Source organism: Chrysochloris asiatica, unplaced genomic scaffold, assembly GCF_000296735.1.
Source record: "Chrysochloris asiatica unplaced genomic scaffold, ChrAsi1.0 scaffold00290, whole genome shotgun sequence".
Classification (NCBI taxonomy): Eukaryota; Metazoa; Chordata; class Mammalia; order Afrosoricida; family Chrysochloridae; genus Chrysochloris; species Chrysochloris asiatica.
The window spans coordinates 1,448,454-1,474,508 of NW_006408808.1; the positions used below are offsets into that span (position 1 = coordinate 1,448,454).

At 41.3% G+C, this 26,055-nt stretch overlaps 1 protein-coding gene across 1 annotated transcript in view; it reads right to left on the reverse strand.

Moving 5' to 3' along the window:
• Positions 1 to 280: 280 nt before the first annotated feature.
• The window catches only part of EIF4E3 (eukaryotic translation initiation factor 4E family member 3), a 72,875-nt gene continuing 47,100 nt past the window's right edge, over positions 281 to 26,055 (reverse strand). Inside the window, exons 6-10 of the mRNA XM_006874631.1 lie at positions 16,632 to 16,726; positions 14,758 to 14,818; positions 11,378 to 11,444; positions 5,020 to 5,175; positions 281 to 327 (exon numbers count right to left, since the gene is read on the reverse strand). Coding sequence (XP_006874693.1) covers positions 281 to 327; positions 5,020 to 5,175; positions 11,378 to 11,444; positions 14,758 to 14,818; positions 16,632 to 16,726 — 426 coding nt within the window. The remainder of the gene's footprint in view (positions 328 to 5,019; positions 5,176 to 11,377; positions 11,445 to 14,757; positions 14,819 to 16,631; positions 16,727 to 26,055) is intronic.

Here is a 26,055-nt window from a genome sequence, read left to right on the forward strand (position 1 = left end):
TAAGGAATTAAAAGGGGGGTGGTGGTGGTGAAAATCAAGAGTGAAAAGAAGAGAGAATTTAGAAAGCCAAAAAGAAAAAGAAAAGAAAGCCAGTAATGTGATGGCAGAAACCCACACAATCTCCCCTGCCTCCCACCTGCCACTTTGAGTGCTAATTGCCCAATCTGCAAGGAGAGAAAACCACCCTAAATTGACCAGCATGGGGAGCTTCGGCAAGTCGTCTCTTCACTGTCCCTCCTGTTAAGACCGTTTCCAAAACCAATCAGCAAAGGATAAAGAATTAGTGTTTTCCACGTCCACCTTCAAAAGCATGATGCTCTTCATGGGCTAAAGGACAGAAAAAAACAAAAAAGAAAAAAAGGAAAGAAAACTTTAAGCAAAGGATGGGGCAACCTTCCACTAGGCATCTCATTCAGTTTCCCCAAATGTTGGCAAGAATTCAAATACCTTTTTGCCAGTAACTGTTAGCTAAGGCGTGCATTTCCTGAGAAACATAATAATGAAAATTAAAACAAGGAATAAACAAACAATGGACATGCTGCCTGTTTCTTCTTGCTGTGGCCAAGAGAATGAGTCATCCTGACAAGCTGATGAAGGGGGTAGGTATGTTGGGCTGGCGGTAAATGCTGTAGGGGAAAACGTACCCCAGAGAATGCATGGGGGGGTTAGGGAGGACCCTCAAGTTCCCCAAGACAAGGCCCTCCCAAAGCCTATCTCAAAAATGAAATAAAAAATAAAGCCAAACCAAGAACAATACAAGGGTGGTACCAATTTTATTATGCCCTTCCCCACCTCTGAACTCACATTCAGGGAAATGACATTTAATAAAATTGATGGATCCTGTTTTTGTCCTCCCTCCCCCCCCCCCCCCAAGTTGGATTTTTCTCTTCAGTAGATTTTTAGCTCCATTTTCTGGCTTACAAAATGACTAATTAAAATTAGGGATTTTAGAATTAAACATTTAAACTACCAAAAATTTTTCAAAAGGTCTACAGCTTTTTAAAGTTGAGGTTGGTGGGGTGTGGGAGGGGGAATTAGGAAATATGTAACATTTCCTTCAAGGCAAAAGGTCAAGTTTTTATAAAAATCTACTTTCTGAACTTGGCTAACCATTATGAAGAAGGGCAGGCCTCAGATCCCCTTTTCTTCAAGTGGAAAAGCTCCTGAGGCCTGGGTCTGATGACATCACCAGGGGTGACTCCAGATTTGATGGACTCTATTCCCAGACACTCTGCCCCACCCCAGTGAACTGTGTTCTCTAGGTGGGCAAAGACACAGGTGGGCCTTTTTGCTTCTTAAAAAATAAGGTCATTTCCAACTCTTGGCAACATCATGTGTGTCGGGACAGAAATGTGCTCCACAGGGTTTTCCATGGGTGGTTTTGCAGAAGTAAAATGGCCAGGTCTTTCTTCTGAAGCACCTCTGGGCAGACTGGAACCATCAACCTTTTGGTTAGCAGCCAAGTGCCTTTGGCCTCATCTGTTTTTAATGTAGACTAGATTCTTCAGTCTGTTGTAAGGGGACTATGGGGGGAATGTGTGGCATGTGACTATTTTCTCCTCAGGATCATCCTGGATGCTTATTTACCTCAACCTAACCTTTCACTTGGATAAACCACTGGAGGAAGGCCAAGTCATAGCCCCAGGGTTCCCCTGGGTTTGCCAACTTCCTAGAGTGGCCAGTCACCTGAGCTAAGTTAAATGAGTATTTCTCACAGCTATGACTATACAAATATTTCACTTTTATGATTTCTTTTAAAAGAAGGATTTTCAGGGCAGAGGCTAAATAAAATGTGGTCTACTCGGCAATGACATACAGAGTCTAAGCTGAGGCGAGCTGTAGGACAGTGGTGCTGGGCCCCACAGGATCAATTAGGAGCTCGGGGCTGCCCAACGGTTTCTTTTCTTTGTAGGTGTGAGGGACAGTCTGGGGCAGCCACAGCTGAGAGGCTGAGATGCTACCATTTTGAAAGGTGATGGAGATGGGTGAACAGAAAAGTCAGAACACAAAGTCTCCTGAGCAACAGAGCATGCTGTGTTGGCCTTAGGCTTGACTCGGTAGAGCAGGAATATAGAAATGCTTGGAGCCAGGGGTACGCAAACTTTTACTGCAAAGGCGAGACAGTAAATATTTAGGCTTTTGCAGTCTCTGTAGCAACCACGAACTGCCAATGTAGCATGTAAGCATCCACAGACACTCTGAAAAAAATATGCCATGACTACACGGCAATACATTATAATTTAGGGAAAACGGAAATGTGAATTTTATCTAATTTTGACATGTCACAAAACATACTTAAAAATAAAAACAAAACAAAACAAAACCCCTCTTCCCTCCTGACCATTAAAAAAATGTAAAAGTCATTGTCAGTTGTTTAGTACCATCGAGTCAGTTCTGATTCATAGAGACCCTGTGTATGGTTTCCAAGGTTTAAATCTCCAACCTTGTGGATAGCAGAGTCCAGTGCTTATCCTATAGTGTCACACCCTGGTACTGAAACAGGTGGGGAGGCGGAGGAGCAGCAGATGTGGCTCTCGGTGGGTAATTTGCCAGCCCCTGCTCTAAACATTTCTCACATCAGCAAACACAGTGGTCATACAGTTGCTCTGAAGGGTTTAACAGAACTGGGGAGAATCTCTGTACAGTGTGAGTTCCTCAGCCATTTCATCACTCTGGACCTGTACCATACATGACTTATCTGGAGCCACAGCCTCAGCCCACTGTTGGAGGCCTTGACCAGATGTGCTCCCAGATGTGTTCAGGAGCCTGCTGCATGCAGGAGTTCCTCTGCCACGAGTTCCTGCTGACTTGTACCACGATCAAGTAAAGGCATGGAGTTGGCCACTTCTAACTTGGCTCAGCCCGAGGCTACTCTTCATCATGCCCGATCTCATTTTTTCTAAATCAATTTTCAGCGCTGTGAGGCACATTACCCTACTGAGTAAAGGACTGCCTGCTTATACAAAATAGAGAATTGGTTGTTTTTCCCAATTCAAAATTTTATTTGAATAATCTTTGAGCTTTTAAATGTTAATGGATGTCATTAAAATACAGATCTCTACTGAGACCCGAGGTGGTGGTTCTGCATGAGTCACTAATTCATACCAGCATCTACCTTTAGGGTGTCTATTCAGCTTGATTCAACTGGCCAAATTGCACCTATTTTCCCGTGTTTGGCTTTTTTCTTATTCCCAGCAATCACAACAGCTAGTTGCTAAGCAGTGAATCATTCTGCCCTGGGTCAATCTCACCTGATTAAAGCCAAGGCCCTAAAAACCAGCCTAGCCAAACTGAGGTCTAATTCTCTAATCAAATGCTCCTGAACCTGCTGCTCACCAGCATGGAACCTGGCCCTTAAATCACAGAAGCCTAAAGCAGAAGGAACTTTGGAGATCATCTCGGAGCAACCTCCTCCGTCTTCAGATGAGAAAACTGAGAGAGTTACAAGTTGTGACTTGTAACTTACAGTCATGCTACTGAAGGGGGACATAAGTTCAGGGGGCCTGCCTTAATTAACCAAAGTTTCCTCTAACACTGCCTCTCTCTTCAGCAGTGTGGACTCAGTTCAAAGGTGGCAAAGAGTGCTTCAGCTCCTTAACTAAGTGGCAACGAAACCCTGGAGAGTTTCTGCTAGCATTAGTCTTGTGGGGCCGAAAAAGGGATAAAACAAACTCTCAGTGACCTTTCAATCCTGTATCTGGATTGGAAAGATAATTAATCTTCCCTAAGGGATAGAAATAGCATCTACAAATTCGCAATTTCCACTCTGCACAGCCAATAAGCAACCTCCGCAGAGCGTCTTTCTGAGTCTCTTATGGACACTTGCATTTATAATTCAGCAGTTCAGAGCCTGCAGAGTATCTGCAGAACTTGTGACTGCGTGGCTCCTGAACGAAGTCTTCCTTTTAATTCCTCTATCATACTAGGGTGATCCTGAAACCAAATTTATTTTTCTTCTTCTTCTTTTTTTTTGGCAAAAGGTTTAAAAAATATATGGGATAATGAAAGTGAGAATACATTCTACAATTCTAAGATGTACCTCCCCAACCTGAAATGTGAGGAATCCTGAAATCAATCAAAGCTCACAGTTTAATTGGGAGCCTTTTACTTTGCTTTCTCAGTCATACAAAAATCAGGGGCATCTTATCATTAAAAGCATCTGGGATTCAATGAAATACGGTAATTAAAAAAAAAAATGAATTACTGACTTTTGAACAGATTGGAAACTATGAAATTTATCATAGGTGTGGGGCTACCAATTCTTGTCTGTAACTCGTTAAAAGTGTAACCCACAATTTGATCTATCTAGCAAATATTGGTTTAGCAGCATTAAGCAGTTTTCATTATGGAAAAGATGACTTTTTAAAAAGAGCACACAAAAGAAATGAACATGAATCAGGATGAAAACAATGAGTCCACACACCTATTCATACCACTGCTCTAAGGTGAACTCTCCAGTCTGTGTCACAATCACTGGTAATGAGGAAGTATTAGCATTTCAGTAGAAATTCAACCACCCCAGCCTCAGATGTTATACATTACAAAATCCTGTTTAGGAAGGGATGATTGACTATTTCTACCTGCCAGCTCACATAACATTTTTTGCTACTATTGTTTCAAACAGAATGAAATTTTTCTCTATCTGAGAATGACAAATTGAAGATCAAGTTTAGATTTGTGAAACAATAAATACAATATATAGCCTCATTTTCTGATCCATGCAGTGAGGTGAACTAAAATCTCATGTTAATTTCCAAAACTAAAATGTCTTTAAAAGTAAACCCACAAAAACTTCATTGTACGAGGAGGCTTCAAAAAGTTCCTGGAAAGATGGAATGAAGAGATAATGGAATTTTTTCCCCCATAAGCTTTCTGACGCTCCCTTGTATTTTATTAAGTTATGTTCTAAATTCTAGAATTTCAAGTGACTCTGCCTTTACCTCATTTGCAACACAGTTTCTATTTTTGAAAGTATGATAGAATAAGCTGGAAAGTAATAACTGGAAATAAAGCACTTACGTTTATAAAATACTGCTTTAAACGATATGTGGGGCAGAAGTTCATAGATCTTTTCTAAAACAGTCGCTTCGCCCACTAAAGAGGCATTTACATTCCAGACTTGGACAACATCCTCGCGGTCACGAATGCTGACACTCAGCCCTATCACGTCGTCATCTGAGGGGAGGACAGGAGAAAAAAGAAATGAGTGACCATTTTAAATCAGCCTGCACTGTGTTTTACATCCTGATCGTTTTATACATAAGTGATGGAGATGATGAAAACAGTGAAGTGGGCACAAGATAGATCGTAATACATACTTGTTTCTAAGGGGATTCGGGAAAAAAGCAAGTCTGTGTACAAAAACTACAGCAGTCACATTGCTTTTATCCAGGGACTTGGGTAAACAAAGTGTTCCAGCCAAATGAATTTTCCAGAGAAGTCATTTATCCTTTTTAACATGTTACCAAGGCCTTTTTGACTTTCTTACTCTGTTTTGATGAGGCTCTTGCTAAAATGGATTGCATAATTCCCTGCAATCTCAAAGCCAAGTGGACTCAAATGAACTTTTCCTCGATGCCTAACTGTCTTTGTTGAAAACAGCAAGCATTTATCCTGATTCCCTGCCAAGCAGTCAGAGACCTTTGGAGTATAAAGTGCTGTCTGCCCCAACACTAACTGGACCCAAACTATGGTGTTCCGAATAGCTTATTCTGTGCTTGTGACATGCTTGTCCCCATCTTTCCTCAGAATTCTTTCTGCTCTCAGGTGCTTCACTCTAGCAATCTCTCTTCTGGTTTTGCATTTTTAATGAAAGAACCAAGCACCACACATTTGCACTGTATATAAAGAGTAATACCTTCTGAATTTGGGTTGGCTGTTACGCTACTTGGAGGTCTCTGGGAGGAGTAAACGGTTTGCCCTCCACAACTAACCTGAAGGTTGGCGGTTCAAACACACCCAGCTCTACTGGAAAAGAAAGGCCTGGCTGTCTACTTTCATTAAAGCCAAGGGACAGTTCTCTGCTGTGACACATGCGGCCACCATGAGATGAAACTGACGGAACAGCACTGGATTTGGTGAGGCTTTGTGTGTTTTCTTTTTGGTTTTTATGATAGTGTTTCAGTGCATGGACAGCAAGGAATTATCTACATTTAATTGGCTTTAGGCTGCCTTGACTAAGAAGGGTGGTTGAGTGAGGTTTTGCTGTAGCTTTACGTGCTGTCTTGCAGCCCCTAAGTTCACAAGACTCTTCAGTGGTACGCTTTCAGGTGTCCACACTATGTGATGACACTTGTGTCCTGAGCACCTATGAGTCAGTGGGAAAGGTACCCCATTACCGTCCAGTTGATGCTGACCCACATTCACCCTACAAGACAAAGGAGAACTGCTCCACAGGGTTTTCTAATGCTAAAATATCTAATGCAGATATTTTAGGGAAAAGACAGTCTCGTATTTCTTCCATGGAACAGTAGGAGGTCTTGAACTACCAACCTTGCAGTTGTAGCCCAGTGCTTAACTGACTGTACCACTAGGGCTCTTTTGTAAAAGATACGCTTGATCATAATATGGGAATTTTGTCTTAATTAATACATTTTGCCTAAGAGGCCAAATTTGCTAGTCTCTTCAAATATACATATTTCTATCATCGGCTTGCTCACTTACCTTTGGGAGGTTAAAGCATTCCAGTATGTAGGTGAAATTTACATAGGGACATGTCCAACTGACTAAAGGAATTTGAGTAAAATAATGTCTTTCCCCTGTCTTTCTCTTCTTCCCTCCCTTCCATCTTTCTTTTCTATGTGAATTTGATCCTGCGGAAATGTATATATGGAGTCCTGGTGTGGTGCTGTGAGTTAATGAGCTGGACTGCAAGGTCAGTTTGAACTGCAAGATTGGTGGTTCAAGCTCACCAGCTGCTCTTTGGAAATACTATGCAGGGTCGCTATGAGTCGGAACCGACTCGACAACACTTAACAACATTAAATGTATATGGAATCCTGGTCTGCCTCTATGGGATAAACATTGGACACCATCATCAGTATGAATTGGAAGGTTCAAATCTACCAGCTGCTCCTCAGAAACGCTATACAGGGTTGCTATGAGTTGGAACCTAATCGATGGCATTAAACAACAACAACAAATGTATATGGAGAGCACGGTGACTTTACAGGATAAGCACTGGACTGTAATTCAACCCCACCAGCCACTGTGGCAGACAGATGAGGCTTTCTGCTCCCACAAAGATTTACAGCCTTGGAAACCCTATACAGGGTCACTATGAGTCAGAACCCACTCAATAGCACATAATAACAACATGCTATATATGGTGTGAGCCTGCAGGATCAGCACTGAACTACTAACCAAAAGGCTGGCAGTTCAAACCCACCAGCCACTCCTTGGAAACTCTATACGGGGTTGGTATGAGTCAAAACTGACTCAACGGCACTTAACAACAATACTACCGTGTGCATGACTTTACACTAAATGTCTCCATTTAGATAAACGTTCAAAACCAGGTAAAATTAAGTTATTGGGGTTAGAAGTTGGATTGGTGGCCACCTTGGAGAGGAGGGTAACAACAAGCAGGAAGAGAGATTAGGGAAGTTCTACATGGCGGGGGTGGGGTTGGGAAACGGGGACGCTGATTACATTCCACAACTTGACCTGAATGCTAGTTAGAAGATCATGTTTACTTTAAAATAAAATAAAAAGCCACTCATGTATAGTTTGCATCCAATTCTGTATATGTGTCATATTCAATTAAAAATGTCCCAAAAAAGTACTTATCATGGTACCCACAGAAATTTATTATCTCATCAAGAGATGTTTTATAAAAATTTCTTATTTTCAATTTCCACTATGAAGATATGCTTATGAGAGTTCAGTATACATTTTATGAGAAAGAAGAAAACTCCATGGTTTAGCACTTTCAAGAACCACTATGAAATCACCAGACCAACTTGTCATGGAAATACCAGTGTTCCCCTACTGGTGATGTTGTTCATTTCAGCCCTACTGGTGGCAGGGTGCTAACTGATGAAAGCTGTCGATATTTCAGGTTGGCTTGGCTTTTGGCACCTAAGCACAGCCAGGGAATCCACTAACATACATCTTTTGCTATGCCAGTCAAAGGCAAAGGCAGACCTGTCCGCCTTTAGCATTAAGGTAGCATTGCTAAGTAGAACCAACCAGCAGAACCTTGATCATTTCAGTGTATTGTCCGCAGAAGACCTCAGTGCTAAGAGCATCTGTTTAAAGATGAGCGGTGCAATCTAGAGAGGTCAGCTGACTTGTTTAAAGGTGCACAGCTATTGAATGGAAGTACTAACGGTTAACAGTTACTAGTATTCCAGCTTCCTAAAGTCAACCATAGAACAGGTCTTCTTTATCCAACGGCGGTGGCGGTGGTGTAAATGTGTGCCATCAAGTCAGTTTCAATTTATAATGACTGTGTACGGTTTCCAAGGCTATACATCTTTGTTGTTGTTGTTAAGTGGCGTCAAGTCGGTTCCGAGGCTGTAAATCTTTACAGGAGCAGAAAGCCTCATCTTTCTCCCATGGAGCAGCTGGTGGGCTCAAACTGCTGACTTTGAGGTTAGCAGCCCATCTTGTAACCCACTCTACTAACAGGGTTTCACAAGGTCGGTGGTTCAAACCCACCCGTCACTCCTCGGAAACCTTATACAAGATTGCCATCAAGTTGGCCACCCATCACTCCTCGGAAACCTTATACAAGATTGCCAAAGTTGGAACCAAATTGATGGCACTTCACAACAGCAGCGATGTTTGTGGAAGCAGTTTGCAACCGCTTTCTCCCAGGGAATGGAGATGGGTTTGAACCACTGACCTTTCAAGAGTTACTTAGACACTATACCATCAGGGCTCCTTCCATAAAGATTATGTCCAAGACAGCCCTATGGAGTTCTACCCTGTAACATGGGGGAGGGGGAGCCAAGAGCTGAGGAATGACCCATAGCAACCCTGTAGAGTGTTTCCAGGGAGCAGTTGGTGAACTTGAACTGCCGATGCAGTCTAGCGAACGATGTGACAGCAGCTAACAACAACAGGGCTTCCAAAGGTAGCCCCTCATGTAAGGCCAATCACTCAATCCCAATGGGTGGGATGGTGAAGGCAGGTCAGTGCAAAACAGGAAGCCCCTCAGGAGACAGACTAACACATTGGAAGCAACCATGGACTGAAACACAACAGCAGTTGTGAGGATGGAGCAGGGTCTGGCAGTGTCTCGGGTTCTGTTGTGCACAGGAATGCTAGGAGTGAGTTGGTGCCGACTTGACGGCACTTAACAATAAAAAACAAGGTTTTCTTTGTTTTGTTTTTTCCAAATCTAAACTGCAAGCTGCACAGGAAAAATGTTACTCTAAATGCTACCTCAGGAGCATTCAGAAGTAACGACCCAAGAAGAAAACAAAATTTTAAACAAGCAATTAAATTCTTCTCTTTGAGTGATCTCACGATCAAAACAAAACAAAACAAAATGTACTCACTGAGGCTCTCAGAAATTCACTCAATATCTGAAAGTGGTTTCCAAAGTAAACTTGTGGAGCCTTTCTGTTTTCACAGGGAGGGTGTCCCTGCCTAGGCATGGAATCCTCTTTGAGACAGGGGACCAAGAGAGGAAGGGACAGGAACTGAGAGGGTCAAAAAGGACGGTGCCTGCCCAGCTACACACACATCTCACTGGACTCCTCAGGCACACCCCCCTCTGGAAGACTGGACACAATGGAAAGGAAAGTGTTACTAATGGTGTTAAGAATCCAAATGAGGTCAAGTTTTTCCTCTTCTTTAGGCAAATTCATTTGGAGCAGATCTCTGTGGACACTAAGAGGTTCAGCTATGAGAGAAAATTCTGATGTGTACACATACAAACGAAAGGTCTACAAAAAGTTCATGGAAAAATTCCATTATCTTTTAATTCCATTTGTCCATGAACTTTTTGAAGCCCCCTCATACATGCATCACCTATACATATGCACACACATATATATACAAGCCTAGGAACTCTGGTAGCGTAGTGGTTACGAATCGGGCTGCGAACCGCAAAGTCAGCAGTTCGAAACTACCAGTTGTTCGGCGGGAGAAAGATGAGGCTTTCTGCTCCTGTAAAGATTTACAGCCTCGGAAAACCTGTACAGGGTTGCTATGAGTCGGAACCGACTCCACAGCACATAACAACATACAAGCATAGGATGCAAAGAAAAAATATTTTTAAGCTCTATGTCTTATGGTCTGATACCACTGTCTGTACCTCTAAGAGAGAAGTTGGTAAATTACAGCCCACAGGCCAAACCCAGTTGTCTTCCTGTTTTTGTAAGCAAAGCTTTAGTGAAACACAGGCACGCTAGTCCATTTATGTGGTATCTCTGGCTGTTTTCATGCTACAATGGCACACTTGAGCAACTCAACTGTAGACTCTTGGGTCCCCAAAGTCTTACTATCTATCTAGCTCTTTACAGAAAAATTCTTCTAACCCTTGTAATATTTTACGAATTTAGGAGGGAGCTTCAAAAAAGTTCATGGGAAAACAGAATCAAAAGACAATGGAATTTTTTCCACGAACTGTTTGCGAACTCCCTCATATGTTCACCTGTATATTTTAGCTGCTTGCATTTGGGGTTCCTTCATAACTCTGCAGTTTGAAGGAGATTTAGCTGGTACGTTGTTGTTGTGAAGGGCTGTTGGATTGGTTCTGACTCACAGTGACCCTGTATAGGGTTTCTGAGGAGTGGCTGGTGAGCTTGAATTGCTGACCTTGTGGTTCACACTGACTTTACCCCACAGCACCACACCAGATACAGTCTATTATTAAAGCGCTGCTGTCTGTTAACTGAAAAGTCAATGGTTGGAACTCACCAGTTGCTCTAAAGTAAAAAGATATGACATACTACTTCTGGAAAGATCCTTGGAATCCCTAAGGGGCAATTCTACTGTCCTATAGGGTAGTTACGAATCAGAATGAACTCAGTGGCAATGAATATAAAACTAGCTGCTAATCTGATTCAAATATTTAGCCAAAGAACTGCAATCATACTGATAGCAAGGAAGTCTGGAGTGAATATATTTATAGCATTCTAGAATTCTGACCAAGGAGGAGTTAAAAAATAAATCCATCCCCCACAGGGGTGACCTTTTAGTAGTTGCTAATACACACACACACATACACCAAACACCACAATCACATGGGGAAAAAAAAATCATCTAAGTAACTGTGGTTACAAAACAAATGACTTCAAAATATATAAACAGCTACACGGTCACACAGACACACAAGCACAAATCCTTTTGCATGTGCCAACAATGAGGCAAACACACACAGATGCATGGACACACACACAGCAAGGCTGTGTGCCTCGTTTACCTGTGGCAGCACAGTCTGTGAACTGCTCCCCGATGGTTGCTAACAACAACTCCTTCCAAACTGTGGACTGATACGAGAAAAGAGTGAAAAACAAAACAAAACAGAACAAAAAAACTACAAAAACAACACATACATATTTTCAGACAATTATCCCCAGGAGCTACACATGTTACACTTTCTTCAGTTTCATATGCATTGCCATGCCTAAATCTGGAACCCGCAGACATCACCAAATTGCAGGTGCAAACACTTACAACCAGGGCTTATTCACTGGTGAATAATTTTACAGCGATAGATATGAGGGGGCTTCAAAAAGCTTGTGGCAAAATGCAATGAGAAGATAATGAAATTTTTCCATGAACTTTCTGAACCCTCTATGACAAGTGATAGACTTGAAGATGTTTATCTCTAATGAAATCCCTGAAGTTCAGTTGAACTGGGAAAAATAAAAATGCATTCAAATGATTCATAATTTCCCCATTTCTTTACCTCTCATGGGTTCACAGAGTATCAACTGATAATATTTGAACACCATTAACAAAATCTTTGTCTTAAAAACCTTCTCCCTTCTGCTCTCTCTCCCATCCTCCCTCTCGTCCTTTCTTTACAGCTTATGACTTCAAACATTGCACAAGTAAAGAATACTTCGGGAAATTTCTGGTTTATCAAAGACTGTTACTGCTACTGCTGATGCTGTGTACCAAGGTGGTTCTGACTCAGAGCAACCCTATATAGGATTTCTGAGGCTGTAAATGTTTAGCATAAAACCTCATCTTTCTCTTGCAGAGCGATTGCTGGATTCGAACTGCTGGCCTTGCAACTAGCTGCCTAACGTGTAACCCGCAACTCTATTGAATATTGTTGTTGTTAAGCATCCTTGAGTCGATTCCGACTCATATCAACCCTGTGTAAGGTTTCTAGGGTCGGTCAATTGATGTGTTAGAATTACCAACCTTGAGGTCAGCAGTCCAGTGTAGCTTACAAACTTGCATTAATTTGTGGCACACTGTTTATCCTAAGTAATATAACTTTATGCATGTATGCATTTCCCTGGAAGAGTCAGTGGGTGGCTATTTTACCTTCTACAAGGTACCAGACAGTCACTTCTAAGTTCTCTCCATGATACCCCTTGAAACGTTCTTAGGACCAACTATCTTCCTTGTTCACAGACTCTGGAGGCTCCCAGGGCTGGGTTCTGATCCTGCCAGACTGCCCACTGTCTGTGACCCTGGATGGCTCCTCAAGTTCCCTAAGTAGCAGCTTCCTTCAGTGAACAAGGGAATAATACAGCGGATCTCCCAGGGGTGTTGTGAGCATGAAGTGAATCAATTACTGCATTCAAAGAGATGAGCAGAGTACCCTCCTTTTATTTGTAACAAAAGTGCTCAAAAGTATTCAAGATCCATTCCAGAAATAAAAGGAGGCTTCAAAAAGTTTGTAGACAAAAGGGAATTAGAAGATAATACAATTTTCCACAAACTTTTTGAAAGCCCCTTATTTGTGTGCTTGATACAAGCTAGATGCTCAATACATATTAATGTTAACACTAGTGTTTAGCATGATTATGTTCTAATAAACGTAAAGTGGTCAGCTGGATTTTTAACCACGGCTATGGAGTCCTGGTGTGGTGCTGTGTGTTAATGTAATATGCCAGACTGCAAAGCCATTTGAACTGCAAGCTCAGCAGTTCAAGCTCACCAGCTGCTCCTCAGAAATCCTATACAGGGTCACGATGGGTCAGAACTGACTCAATGGCACTTCAGAACACAATAAATTGGCACTTAACCAGGGTGCGGTGGGGGTGTTCCTGCCTTTCACTGCGTTTTCCTTCTGGTCTGCTTGTCTGGCATCTAGAAATCATCCACCTCCTCTCTGCCCCAAGTGCAGTCTCCTACATTGTGAGTGAAGAGGTGAGGGTGGAGAAAGAGGTCAGGGAAGGTGAGCATTCACTCGTCTGTCTGAATCCTACTCATCTACCATTAAGAGTGGGCTGAACTGCTCAGGACGAGGGCACTTGTACAGACATGAAGCCATAACTATCTGTGAGTGAGTGTGGCCAAGTGGGCTAATAAGGACTGAAAGGACAAAATTGCCTTTCAGCCACTTCTCAACTGATGCTGACATCATGCTTGTTTGTACTAGAACTCAAAGTCTAGCGTGACTAACTAAAAACCATGAAAAGGCAAAACGCGCTCCCACTGAAATTAAAACAAAAACCAGAATGGACCATTCTCTGCTTCCCCTTCTTTTTCTGGGGTAAAGGGGACTTGAAATGCTGTGCTTGGTTTGATATGTATTCCCCTGAATATTCTTCATCGTAAGACAAATAACAGTCAGACTTGGAACTATGCATTTTGACTAACAGCTTGCACCTTTAACAAATAAATCTGGGCCCAGCTTATAGGGAAATGCCTACAGTTTAAGCACTCGGGTTTCTAGACACATTTCAATTCTCTGAGTTGATCCACATGAAAGAAACCACCAAGAGGTGAGACAGGGTAATATTTGCCCTTTCATCCATTTTCAAAGAAGCTGTTTGGTTTCCCAGGGCTCAAGACACAACAGATTTAACAGATCGGAATGTTTGTTTCAGGCAATACAATGAATTAGAGCCCAAATGGATATGCCAAGGATAAAAACCTCTCCTGGAGAATGGAAGTGTCTGAGGGAGGCTGGGCACAGTTTCTTGATGAAACCCCAAAGAATAGCGTGATGCCAAGGGGTCCCTGGTGGCTCCATCTCACGGTGGGCTTGGTCACTGTCACGACTGCTTTTGTCTTCAAGTAGAGAAAGGACAAATGAACCCTGGTGGCACAGTGGGTTAAGCACTGGCTTTTAACGGAAAGGCTGGTGGTTCAAATCCACCAAGTGTTCCATGGGACAAAGATGTGGCTGTGTATTTCAGTAACAATTCACAGCCATGGAAACCCTACGGGGCACTTCTAACTGTGTTTTCTAGGGTTGCTATGAGTTGGAATCAGCTGCATGGCAGTGGGTTGAGTTTTTGTGGGAGAAGGGACAAGTTTTGGGTGGGAAGGATCCAGATTCCATGGTATAAGGTCAACTTCCACAGTTCGTTATGGCTGGTGAGGACAAGGCCGTCTAATGACAGTTGGTGTTCCTGTGAAGCGGATCGGCTTCTAGCTCTCACAGATTACATCACACGATCCATCACGGGATCACAACATTTCTGTAGAGAAACCCCACAGACAATGTCAGGCAGAAAATCGTCAAGGTCAAACCAGAATTTCTCACCCACTGTCCTGTACCAAGACCACCAGACAGGTTTCTGGAAAAGCACAAAATGTTCAGCACCTACAAACAGCAACAGCCCTGAGCTCAGCATGTTCCAGAAAGCAACCAGAACCAACATTACATACCGTGCTGTTCTTAGGAACTTTCATTTTCCATACGCCACCCTTTGCATTACTCTCTTCTTCCCTGGGTCAAAGACAAAGTTTAAAGTTATTCTCCCAGATTAAGTAGTCCCACATACATTTAGATCCAGTATATGTTTCATACATTTAGTTGGACAGTAGTTTCAAATGTCTTAAAAACAAAAACGATCAGCTATTCTTCAATGAACTCTCCCCTGGTTCTTTTGTTACAAATGGAAGTTGTTTTGTGCCATCAAGTTGGTTGTCTCATAAGAACCCTTATATTGCTTCTGAGGAACAGCTGGTGGGTTTGAACTGCTGACCTTGCAGTTAGCAGTCCAATGCTTAATCTATCGATGCAGATGGTACAAAAAAGAAGGGAATGATATGGGGAGGGAAGAAAGTGGAATTTGGTAGCCACAAGGGCACAGAGAATGAAGCAACATAAAGTGCTCATGCTTCTGGTCGGGATGATGCTCTGGAGGCTGTGTGGATTATCTGGGGCTGGAAGGTTAAGACAATTTCCTCATGTACACGTGTGCATGACAGACATACTCACAACGTGTGACACATTTATGACACTGCCGTCTTTTGATTCTCATGCCAACCAATATCACAGACCCAAAGTGACTCGGTCACTGCAGTGGGCATTTGCCACGTTTGCCCACTTAAGATCTGCTCCCGTTTTTTCTGGCTGCTGATGTTACTGTAAAGTGTCTTCGAGTCGATGCCAACTCACTGCAACCCTGTATAGGGTTTCCAAAGAGCAGCTGAACCCAATTCCCATTTAGGGAGCTATGTGTTCCCATTTACGTCAGAGCAGTTTAGGCAGGGCTGATCCCACACCTTGGCTTTAGAGGTGGGCTTGTGAACCAAGTCTGCCCGTGACAGCTGTGCCCTTCCTCATCTTTGTGGTTGGCCAGGAATGCAAAGGTGATACAAAGTGGACCAATGAGAGCTAGGTCTGGGAGCTGGCAAATGTTTACACTGTGAAACTTGTAGGGTGGCAGAGGTTCTGGAGGTCCTCTGGCCACCCCAAATGGGAGAGCCATCCCCCAAAATGAAACCAACACAGAGGAAAGCTATGCAGCTCTGGTGGAGAACATCGGATTTTTTATAACATCTGTGCACCCAGATCTAAAGGTGGCAGAAATCCATTCTACCAGTGGACTTCTTAGTTAACAGGATCAACAACAACAACAAAAAAGAAACATCATCTTTAGCTTAAATTAGATTTATGTCATTTACAAGCAAATGAAGCTGAAATACATTTCATTTAAATAAATTAGTAAATAATTCCAAAAGTTTGAGAAAAATGATATAAAAGTCAAGCACTATAGACCTCCACTCTTATCACTATCCTAAGCTATCAAAGAAAAAACGCACCTCCCACTAGACCCTGACCCATGGCCAGCATCACAGACCTGTGCCCATGTGAGAGCTAAGCCTGAAGTGATAGTTCTGCCCAGCAGTTCAATAGACTTGGGTACCACAATTGTCTCCCCATCACCCCACCAGTCCATAAGCTTCTTTACTCCACTGGCCAGGTCATTAATGAACAAGTATGATGTCGCACCCCACACAAAAGACCACATTGCATCTTCACTGTAACACTAATGACCTCTTCATGGTCAAAATGAAACGGAGTGGAGCGGGCTCAGGGGATGAAGACCGAGCTGCTCATCACCTTGGAGGCCAAGGTGAGGGGGCTGGTGAGAACGGGCTCATTTCATAATTAAGTAATAGCTAAAATTACTTTCCAGCATCACTGAGAGACAATTACTTTGGTATTCCAATTCGGCATGAAGTAAATATTTTATGAGGTTCATAACCATTTCCCTCCCACCTTAACCTCAAATTGCATGTTAGACACTTACCAAAGTGGTCGCCTCTCTCCTCTCATTAAATGATAACTACATCTCAAAGGCAGGCTAGCCACAGGAGGGATATTATTGTACACACTCCAGAATATCTTTAAAAGAAAAATACTTTGTTTAATATACCCAGCATCGATTTAATCTGCCACTGGATTAAAAAATTAATACACTCAAAAAAAAATGAGATTCTCATTAAATCCCATCCATTCAAAATAGACTTTTTTTTTTTTTTCTCAGTATCTCTTCAAATTTTCTCCTAGAAAACGCAACATAAAGTTAAAGAAAGTTCCCGGCTGAAGTCGAGCCAGATTCTACATTGCAAGAAGCTATGGTTATTAAGCAAACATCCCTATGCAACATGTCCTCATGTAAACTGTGAAAAGACCTTGCTAATGATTTTTCTGACAGGTAGTTAGTGTCCAATAACGCCTGTAGTGCAATGTATTTCCTTGAAACACAGACTGTCTCTCCTTTCTATGCTGAGGACAGTTATGCTCCGGACTACAGTGTATGGGGGAAGAGGAGGAGTCAGGGGAAAAACACCCTATTGCTCTTTCCTTTTTTGCTCCTAGAAGAAAAAGAGAACAGCTTAGTTGCCCAAGACACAGGGTGACCAACAGACAGAAACAGATTATATAAAAATAACACAGTAGTGGCAACAGTAACAACAATGACAACTGATACTTCCTGAGAATGTTCTATGTCCTAAGCATTGTTCTATGAACTTTTACATGCTTACAATGACAACTTTATGAGGAAGTACAAGCATGTTCCTAATTTTATACATAAGAACCCCAAGGTACAAAGAGTATTCTGCCCATGTTTCACTGCTTGATAGGATCATTACTATTAGAACAATGATTGGGGCAACAAAGTCTCTTTGAAATGAATTACTAAGTGAATGCAAACTAATAGTAATCTGTGCCTGGGTACAGATGAATTCAGTTGAGGTCTGGGACTCCTAATAGGTTTGAGGAAAATGCTATACAATTAGAAAAATGAATCCTGGGGTAACATGAGTTGAGTAGAATGAATATTATAGAGTTTTCCTATAGAGTCTGTTTGACTCTCTTTTGTGTTAAAAGTAACTGCAAAGGTGACAAGAATGAACCATAAAATGGGAGCCAACAAATGGGATGGTGGATGGATTCATAGGGAGTCCACCTCTAGCCCATTCTATTAAAAAGGTGCTGATGAATGTATGAAGTACTGAACTTAACACAGATTTGTGGTAACAGTTGCTGTTAGGAGCCAACCAGTCAGTTCTGACTCATAGCGACCCTATGCACGACAGAAGGAAAAACCGATGGTTCCCGTGCCATCCTCACAATTGCTGTTACATTTAAGCCCTATCTGCTGCCACTGTGCTACTCCATTTCACTGAAGGTCTTCCTCTTTTTTGCTGACCCTCCACTTTACCAAGCATGATGTCCTTCTCCAGGGTTGGTCCCTCCTGATAACATGTCCAAAGTATAAAGACAAAGTCTTGCCATCATGGCTTCCAAGGAGCATTCTGGCTGTACTTCTTTCAACATATTTATTTGTTCTCCTGGCAGCTCCTGGTACTTTGAATGCTGGAAGACTCCAACACCATAACTCAAATGCCTCAATTCTTCTACCGTCTTCCTCATTCACTGTCCAACTTTCTTTTATTTCATTTCTTTTCACTGCAGCATATGAGGCAGGAGAGAATACCATGGCCTAGGTCAAGCTCAGCTCATCCTCAAACTGGCATCTCTGCTCTTGAATACGTTAAAGAGGTCTTGTGCAGCACGTCTGCCTACTGCAGTATGTTCTTTGATTTCCTGGCTGCTGTTTCCATGACTGTTGAAGGTGGATTCAAGCAAAATGAAGGCTTTGACAATTTCAATCTTTTCTCCATTTATGATGATGCCATTTCTTGGCTCAGTTGTGGAGATGTTGTCTTTGCTTTCCATTGAGGTGTAATTCACATGGAAGAAGGCTGTAGTCTTTGATTTTCATCAAGCAGTTATTTTAAGTCCTCCTCGAGGTAACAGTAGCTCCTCCAACAGTTATCTGTGTTTGTGAAGGTACATACCCTATAGATGCTTTACTATTAATGCAAATAATAAGATGACTCTAGCATTTCAGTTTCTGTCTGTGATATGAATGAAATATGTAGAGCTGGGATTTGAACCCAGGCAACTTGAATCCCAAATCCATGTTCTTAACTACTAATGCTGTTTTCTTTAAAGATATTACTGTATGTTTTAAGAACATCTTTCTCCAACCGTGGGAGCGACATACCAGTTCATGGAATCATGGGAAGAGGAAGCTCTGCTGAAGATGTCTGCATATGGGTAACAAGCCCTTGAACCCACACTGAGCCTTACTTCCTAGCTGCCAACCCCACTATGATGTGGCAATTAAGTGTTTGGAATTTGTGGACAAAATGATGCTAAACTGAAAACGTGTGACTTGGGTAAAACCAAGAGGATGCTGGTGCAAAGTCAACTTTAAATCTAAAACCCAGCTGCCATTGAGTCTATTCTGATTCACAGCAACCTCAAATATGTCAGAGAAGAACTGTGTTGCAGAGGCATTTCAGTAGCTGGTGTTTTGGAAGTACATCGCCAGACCTTCCTTCCAATGGGCATCTGAGGGAACTGAACCTCCACCTTTTCTGTTAGCAGTGGAGCGTGGGAGTGTGTTATCCATTGATACCATCCAGAGACTCCAAATCTTTTTAAAATGCACCCAAAGCCAGAATGACTGAGCTCACACTCATACTGAAGTTCGCAGAGCCTAGTGCTTTGAAGCACTTTGGGAGCCAAAAAAAACATAAACAAAAAACAAATCCACACTACAACAAAATGTTTTTCCTGCTCCAAAAGTAAGAAAACCATTATAAGGTTCTCTTGAAAACAAAAACAGACAACTGGTTTTGTTAGTCCTGGCAAATCTGACAGGAAGTGATTACAGCCTGAGAAGATACAGTGATAGACTAAATGGACAAGGTACTTATTAAACAACATATTCGCATGTCTGTGCACGAAAACAAAATGGGAGTGAAACATCTGGTGACACCATTGAAAACACTCCCATTTTAAAAGTACTTCTCAGAAAATTGCCCTGTGTCCTTGTGGCAAATCTTATCCAATATGTGGAATATTTGTGAGGAATATGTGATCATGAAACAGCTAGAGAAAGGAATTTATGGCCCCAGAGGAAACCCTTATAACCTGCAGAGGTAAAAAGGGTTTGTGCTGGAAGCGTGCTAATTCTTGATTACAATTCATGACTCTTGGTAACACATTTTTCTTAAAATTGAGATGCCAAAAATTTACTTTAGACAGAGAGTGGCAAATAGATTTCAAAAGCCTTTAGGATTATAATGATTTCTATTTAGCCTGCAAATAATTATTGCTGTGGTGAAATCGCCTTTGAGTCAGTTCCAATCCAAAGCAACCCTGTATACACTTTCTGAAGAGTAAATACTAATTGTTGTATAAAACTAGAAAACTGTAATAGGTTGTGGATCATAGTAAATCCAGGTACCATGCTTATTAGTAATAGTTACGTGCTTAATGCTACCTAACCTAAGTGAAAGAGTTGAATATCATTTGTTCTGTCAAATTTGAGAACACCAGTTTGGACAGAGTACTGTGACAGATACTTAGGGAACAGAGCTGAGTTAAGGGTGGTCTTTTTCCACAGGCAGTCCACTTAGTAGAGGGTAAGTTCCTAGGAAACATCCCAAAAATTCCTACTTAAGAAAATGAGGCAGGGAGGATTATCTTCCAAAATAGTTTAACATCAAGACCTAAGTTCTTGATATAACCTTCACACACCACTTAGCCACAGAAACCCGAATTTCATCCTCTGCTTAAAGGTATGATGACTGCATTGGATAACCTGCTGCACTGGATAGTTTAATGATTAAATATGGTATGAGAGCAGTTTGTGTACATGTGCATTTTAAGGAAGTAAGGAATTGGAAGACTCTCTTGAAAACTGTTGTTGTTAAGTGCCGTCGAGTCAGTTGTGACTCATAGCGACCCTGTATAGGGTTTCCAAGGAGTGGCTGGTGATTTGAACTTTGAGGTCCAGCACTTATCCCACAGCACTACACCAGGACCACTGAATGAATCTCTAATCTATTAGCTCTGATGGGAATAAAAATGCACCTGACACTCTTACAATAAACTGATAATAATTCTTCACCAGAGAACTGACAGATTTCCTTCTCAATTTCCTTCTGGAATGCTTTGATGAGAACGAACATACTTCATCCATTCTCTGTCTGTTGATGGTGCATCTAACCCATTTACATTCAGTGTGATTAATGGCCGGTCTGAATTCATTGTTGTCATTTTGTTATAATTTCTTTGTGGTGTTAACAGTTTCTTTGTTTCTCTTTATTTTCCATACTGAGTTGTTTTTGTATATAGGTTTTCTTTTCCTGTATCACTGTTGTTTTATGTTTACTGAGTCTTTAGTAACTATTTTCTTTATTTTGGTGGCATTAATTTACTTGTGGTTACCCTAAAGTTTACTTTTAGCCTCTTAAATTTAAAACAGTCTACTATGTCTTGAAAGGAGCTCTGGTAGCGTAGTGGTTACGAATCGGGCTGCGAACCTTAAGGTCAGCGGTTCAAAACTACCAGCTGCTCCGCGGGAGAAAGATGAGGCTTTCTGCTCCCATAAAGATTTACAGCCTCGGAAACCCTGTACAGGGTTGCTGTGAGTTGGAACTGACTCCATGGCACATAACCACCAACCACCACTGTGTCCTGACATCATCTTGACTCCTTCTCCATATGGATGTTCTATAAGTGCACCTTTTATTCCTCCTTTGATTTTTTTTGATCTTGTCACTGTTTACAGCTTAACACTTCTGACTCCATACAGTCAGTGTCATACCCTAATATTACTGTTGTGAAATATTTATGTGAGTTGGTGCCTGAGTGATGTTGTCATGTGACCTTATGTCATGTTGTGTGATGTCACAGGTTCCCAGCCAAAGGACTTCCTTCAATACTTCTAACAAGACTGATGCGATTTTTACAAATTCCCTAAATTTCTGCTTACTTAGGAATGTCTTCCACTACTTGTCTGTCAGTCTGTTGTACTGTGGTGTCTTTCTGTTGCTGTGATGCTACAAGGTACGCTACCATTATTTTAAATACCAGTAGGGTCAACCAAGGTGGATATGTTTCAGCGGAGCTTCCACACTAGGGCAGACTAGAAAGAAGGAGAGGTTGGACTACTTCTGAATATTTAGCCCCTGAAAACCTTAGAAATAGCAGAGGAATATGGTTAGATTGAGTGCTGGAAGATGAAAACTTAATAAATAACAGCAGAAAACTGTCAGATGTAGTGCCAGAAGACACTCAAGTACCAAAGAGGAAAAACTGCCTATTCAAAGCAGAGTTGACCATCATGACATGGATGGAGCAAACCTTCATTTATTGATGGGACACAACTCAAAATGAAGAGAAACAACTACAAACACATTCATTAATTATTGGAATATGGAACGTACGAAGTCTGAATCAATGAAAACTGGAAGTTGTCAAAAATGGAATGGAAAGCATGAAGATCAATATCCTAGGCATCAGTGAGCTGATATGGATTAGTATTGGCCATTTTGAATGAAACAATCATATGGTTTACTATGCCGGGAATGACAAATTAAAGAGAAATGGCATGGCATTGATCGTCAATACAAAGATATCAAGATCTACTTGAGGTACGATGCTGTTGGTGATAGGACACGATCCACAAGCCTATAAGAGAGACCGGTTAATATCATTATTCAACTTCACACAACAACCACTAAAGCCAGTGATGATAAAACAAAAAATTCTACCACCTTTTTCTACTCTTCTTCAGTCAGTTTATTATACTGTGGTGGTTTGTATGTTGCTATGATGCTGGAAGTATGTTACTAGGATTTTCAATACCAATAGGGTCACCCGAGATGAACAGGTTTCCAGGAGCTCCTAGACTAGGGCAGACAAGGAAGAAGGCAAGGAAGACTGCTGAATATTTAGCCACTAAAAATCCCATGAATAAGAGAAGTAAACTGTCAAATATAGTGATGGAAGTTGAAAACTTTGAGAACAGCACCAGAATATTGTCAGATACAGCGCCAGAAGATGAGCCCCTCAGGTTGTAAGGCACTCAAAATACGAATGAGGAAGAGCTGCCTCCTCAAAGTGGAGTTGATTATAATGACATGACTGGAGTAAAACTTCAGGACCACATTTGTGGATGGTACACAATTCAAAATGAGGAGAAGGAGCTGAAAACATCCCTTAATGAATGGAACATTGACTGTATCAATTATTAATCTAGGAAAATTGGAAGTTGTCAAAAATGAAATGGAACGCATCAACATTGACATCCTAGGCATTGTTATTGTTAGGTGCCATCGAGTCTATACTAACTCATAGAGGCCTATGTACAACGAAATGAAACACTGCCTGGTCCTGTGCCAACCTCACAATCTTGCTACGTTTGAGCCCACTGCTGCTGCCATTATGACAATCCATATCATCGGTAGAGTACTCCTCTTTTTCTCCAATCCTTCTCCAGGGACTGGTCTCTCCTGATAAATTGTCTGAACCATCAAAGATGAAGTCTGGCCATCCTGGCTTCCAAGGAGCATTCTGGTTGTACTTCTTGCAACACAGATTGGTTTGTTCCTAGGCATTAGTAAGCTAAAATGGGCTGACTGGTATTAGCCATTTAAAATAAAAGAATCATATGTTTTTCCTATGCCAAGAATGACAAGTTGAAAAGGAATGATGTGTCCGTCATTCATCATCAAAAAAGAACATGTCAAGAGCAGTCATAAGGTCCAACGCTGTCTGTAATAGGATAGATAATACCCCTACATCTACAAATCAGACCAGTTAATACCACTATTATTCCAATTTATCCACTAACCACTAAAGCCAGTGATGATGAAATTGAAGAATTCTATCAGTTTCTTCAGACTGAAATTGATCAAACATGCAATCAGGATGTGTTGATAATTACTGGTGACTGCAATGTGACAGTCAGAAACAAAGAGAAATGACCAGTCATTGGAAAATATGAGCTGGGTGATAGAAATAATGCTGGAGATTGCATCATGAAATTTTGTATAACCAATAACTTATTCATTGCAAATACGTTTCCAAAAAACATAAAAGGTAGCACAGGGACCTCATCAAATCGAATATACAGGAATCAAATTTACTGCATTGGTGGGAAGAAATGGTGGAAAAGTTCCATATCATTAGCCAAAACAAGATCAGGGGCTGAAAAGGAAACTGGTCATCAATTGCTCATATGCAAGTCAGGCTTAAACTAACAAAAATTAAAACAATTCTACAAGAGCCAAAATATGACCTTGAACATTTCCTATCTTAAATTAGAGATCATCTCGAGAAGAGAGTCGATGCACTTAGGACACGAATGACCAAAGGTCAGAGTTTTGGGATGCCATTAAAAACATCATTCAAGAAGAAGGCAAAAGCTCATTCATTAAAAAGGCAGAAAAGAAAGAAAATTCCAAAATACATGTGAGAAAAGACTCTGAAACTTGCTCTTTAGCCTAGAGAAGCTAAAGTGAAAGGACGAAATGAGGAAGTAAAAGAGCTGAACAGAAAATTTCAAAGGTCAGCTCAAGAAGACAAAGTCAAGCATTGTTATGAAATGTGCGAAGACCTGGAGTTAGAAAACCAAAAGGGAAGAACACACTTAGCATTTCTCAAGCTGAGGAAAAAACTCAATTCTCACCTTGCAATATTGACCGATTCTATGGGAAAAATACTGAATGATACAAAAAGCATATATAGAAGAGAGAAGGAATGAACAGAGTCACCATACCAAAAAGAAATGGTCAGTGTTCAACCATTTCAAGAGGCAGCATATGACCAACAAACAACTGTACTGAAGGCACTGATGACAAACAAGGCTCCAGGAATTGATGGAATACAGACTGAAATCTTTCAACATACTGATGCAGCTTTGTAAATGCGTACTCATCTGTGCCAAGAAATTTGAAAGATAGCCCTCTGGCTAACCTATTACAAGAGATCCATATTCGTGCCCATCCCAGAGAGGTGACCCAATAGAATGCAGAAATCAACAAACAATATCAGCAGTATCACATACAAGTAAAATTTCACTTAAGACAATTAAAAAATAGTTGTAAGAGTACACTGATAGAGAAAACTCCTAGAAATTCAGCTGCATTCTGAAGATGACATGAAAGTAGGGATATCACTGCTGACTTCAGATGTATCTTGGCCGAAAGCAGAGACTACCACAAAGATGTTTACATTATTGACCAAGCAAAGGCTTTTGACTATGTCGGTCATGAAACACTACGAATAACATTGTGAAGAATGGGTACTCCATTCTTAACACTTAACTGTGCTCATGGGGAACCTGCACAGAGACCAGCAGGCAGTAGTTAGAACAAAAGAAGTGGATACTGAACAGTTTAAAATCAGGAAAGGCGTGTACCAGGGTTGAATCCTTTCATCTTATTTATTCAATCTCAATTCTGAGCAAATAATCTGAGAAGCTAGATTATATGAAGAAGCACATGGCATCAAGATTGGAGTCTTCACTCCTCAACTACAGGCCATATACAGATTATATAATCTTGCTTGCTGGAAGCAAAGAGGATTTAAAATACTTAGTAATGAAGATAGAAGACTACAGCTCTCTTTATGGATTGTGTGTCAATGTAATACAAATAAACATTCTGGACCAGTAAGTATCCTCATGATAAACAGAGAAAAGACTGAAGTTGTCAAAGACTTGATTTTGTTTGGATTCATAATCAGCACTCATGGGAACATGAACTCAAATGATATAATGCGTTAGGCTAATGTACTGCAAGAGTGAAGATGTCAGTTTGAGGACTAAGGTCCTTCTGACCCAAGCCATGATATCTGCAATAGCCTCATACGCAAAGCGAACGTTGGACAATAAATAAGGCAGACTGAGGTGTTGTTAGAGAAAAGTCTGAGACTTTCAGAAGAACAAACAAACCTGTGTTGGCAGATATACAACTGGAATGCTGATTAGAAGCCAGGATGATGAGAATTCATCTCTCATACTTCAAACACGTTATCAGTAGACATCAGTCTCTGGAGAAGAACATAATGCTTGGAGGGTCAGCAAAGAAGCAGAAGACCCCTAACAAGATAGATTGACACAGAGACAGCGCAGTCAATTTATATATAACAAAAGTTGTCAGGAGGGTGTAGGACTGCGCGGTGTTTTGTTGCGTTGTGAGTTGGAGTTGACTGGATGACACGTATCAACAACCAAAAGAAGATTGTCTTAATTTTCCATTGTTTTTGGAAGATGATAATTTTGCTAGACGTATGATTCTTTTCTTTCAGGATTTTACGTAGGTCATCTTATCGACTTCTTGCCTGCATGGTGTCTGATA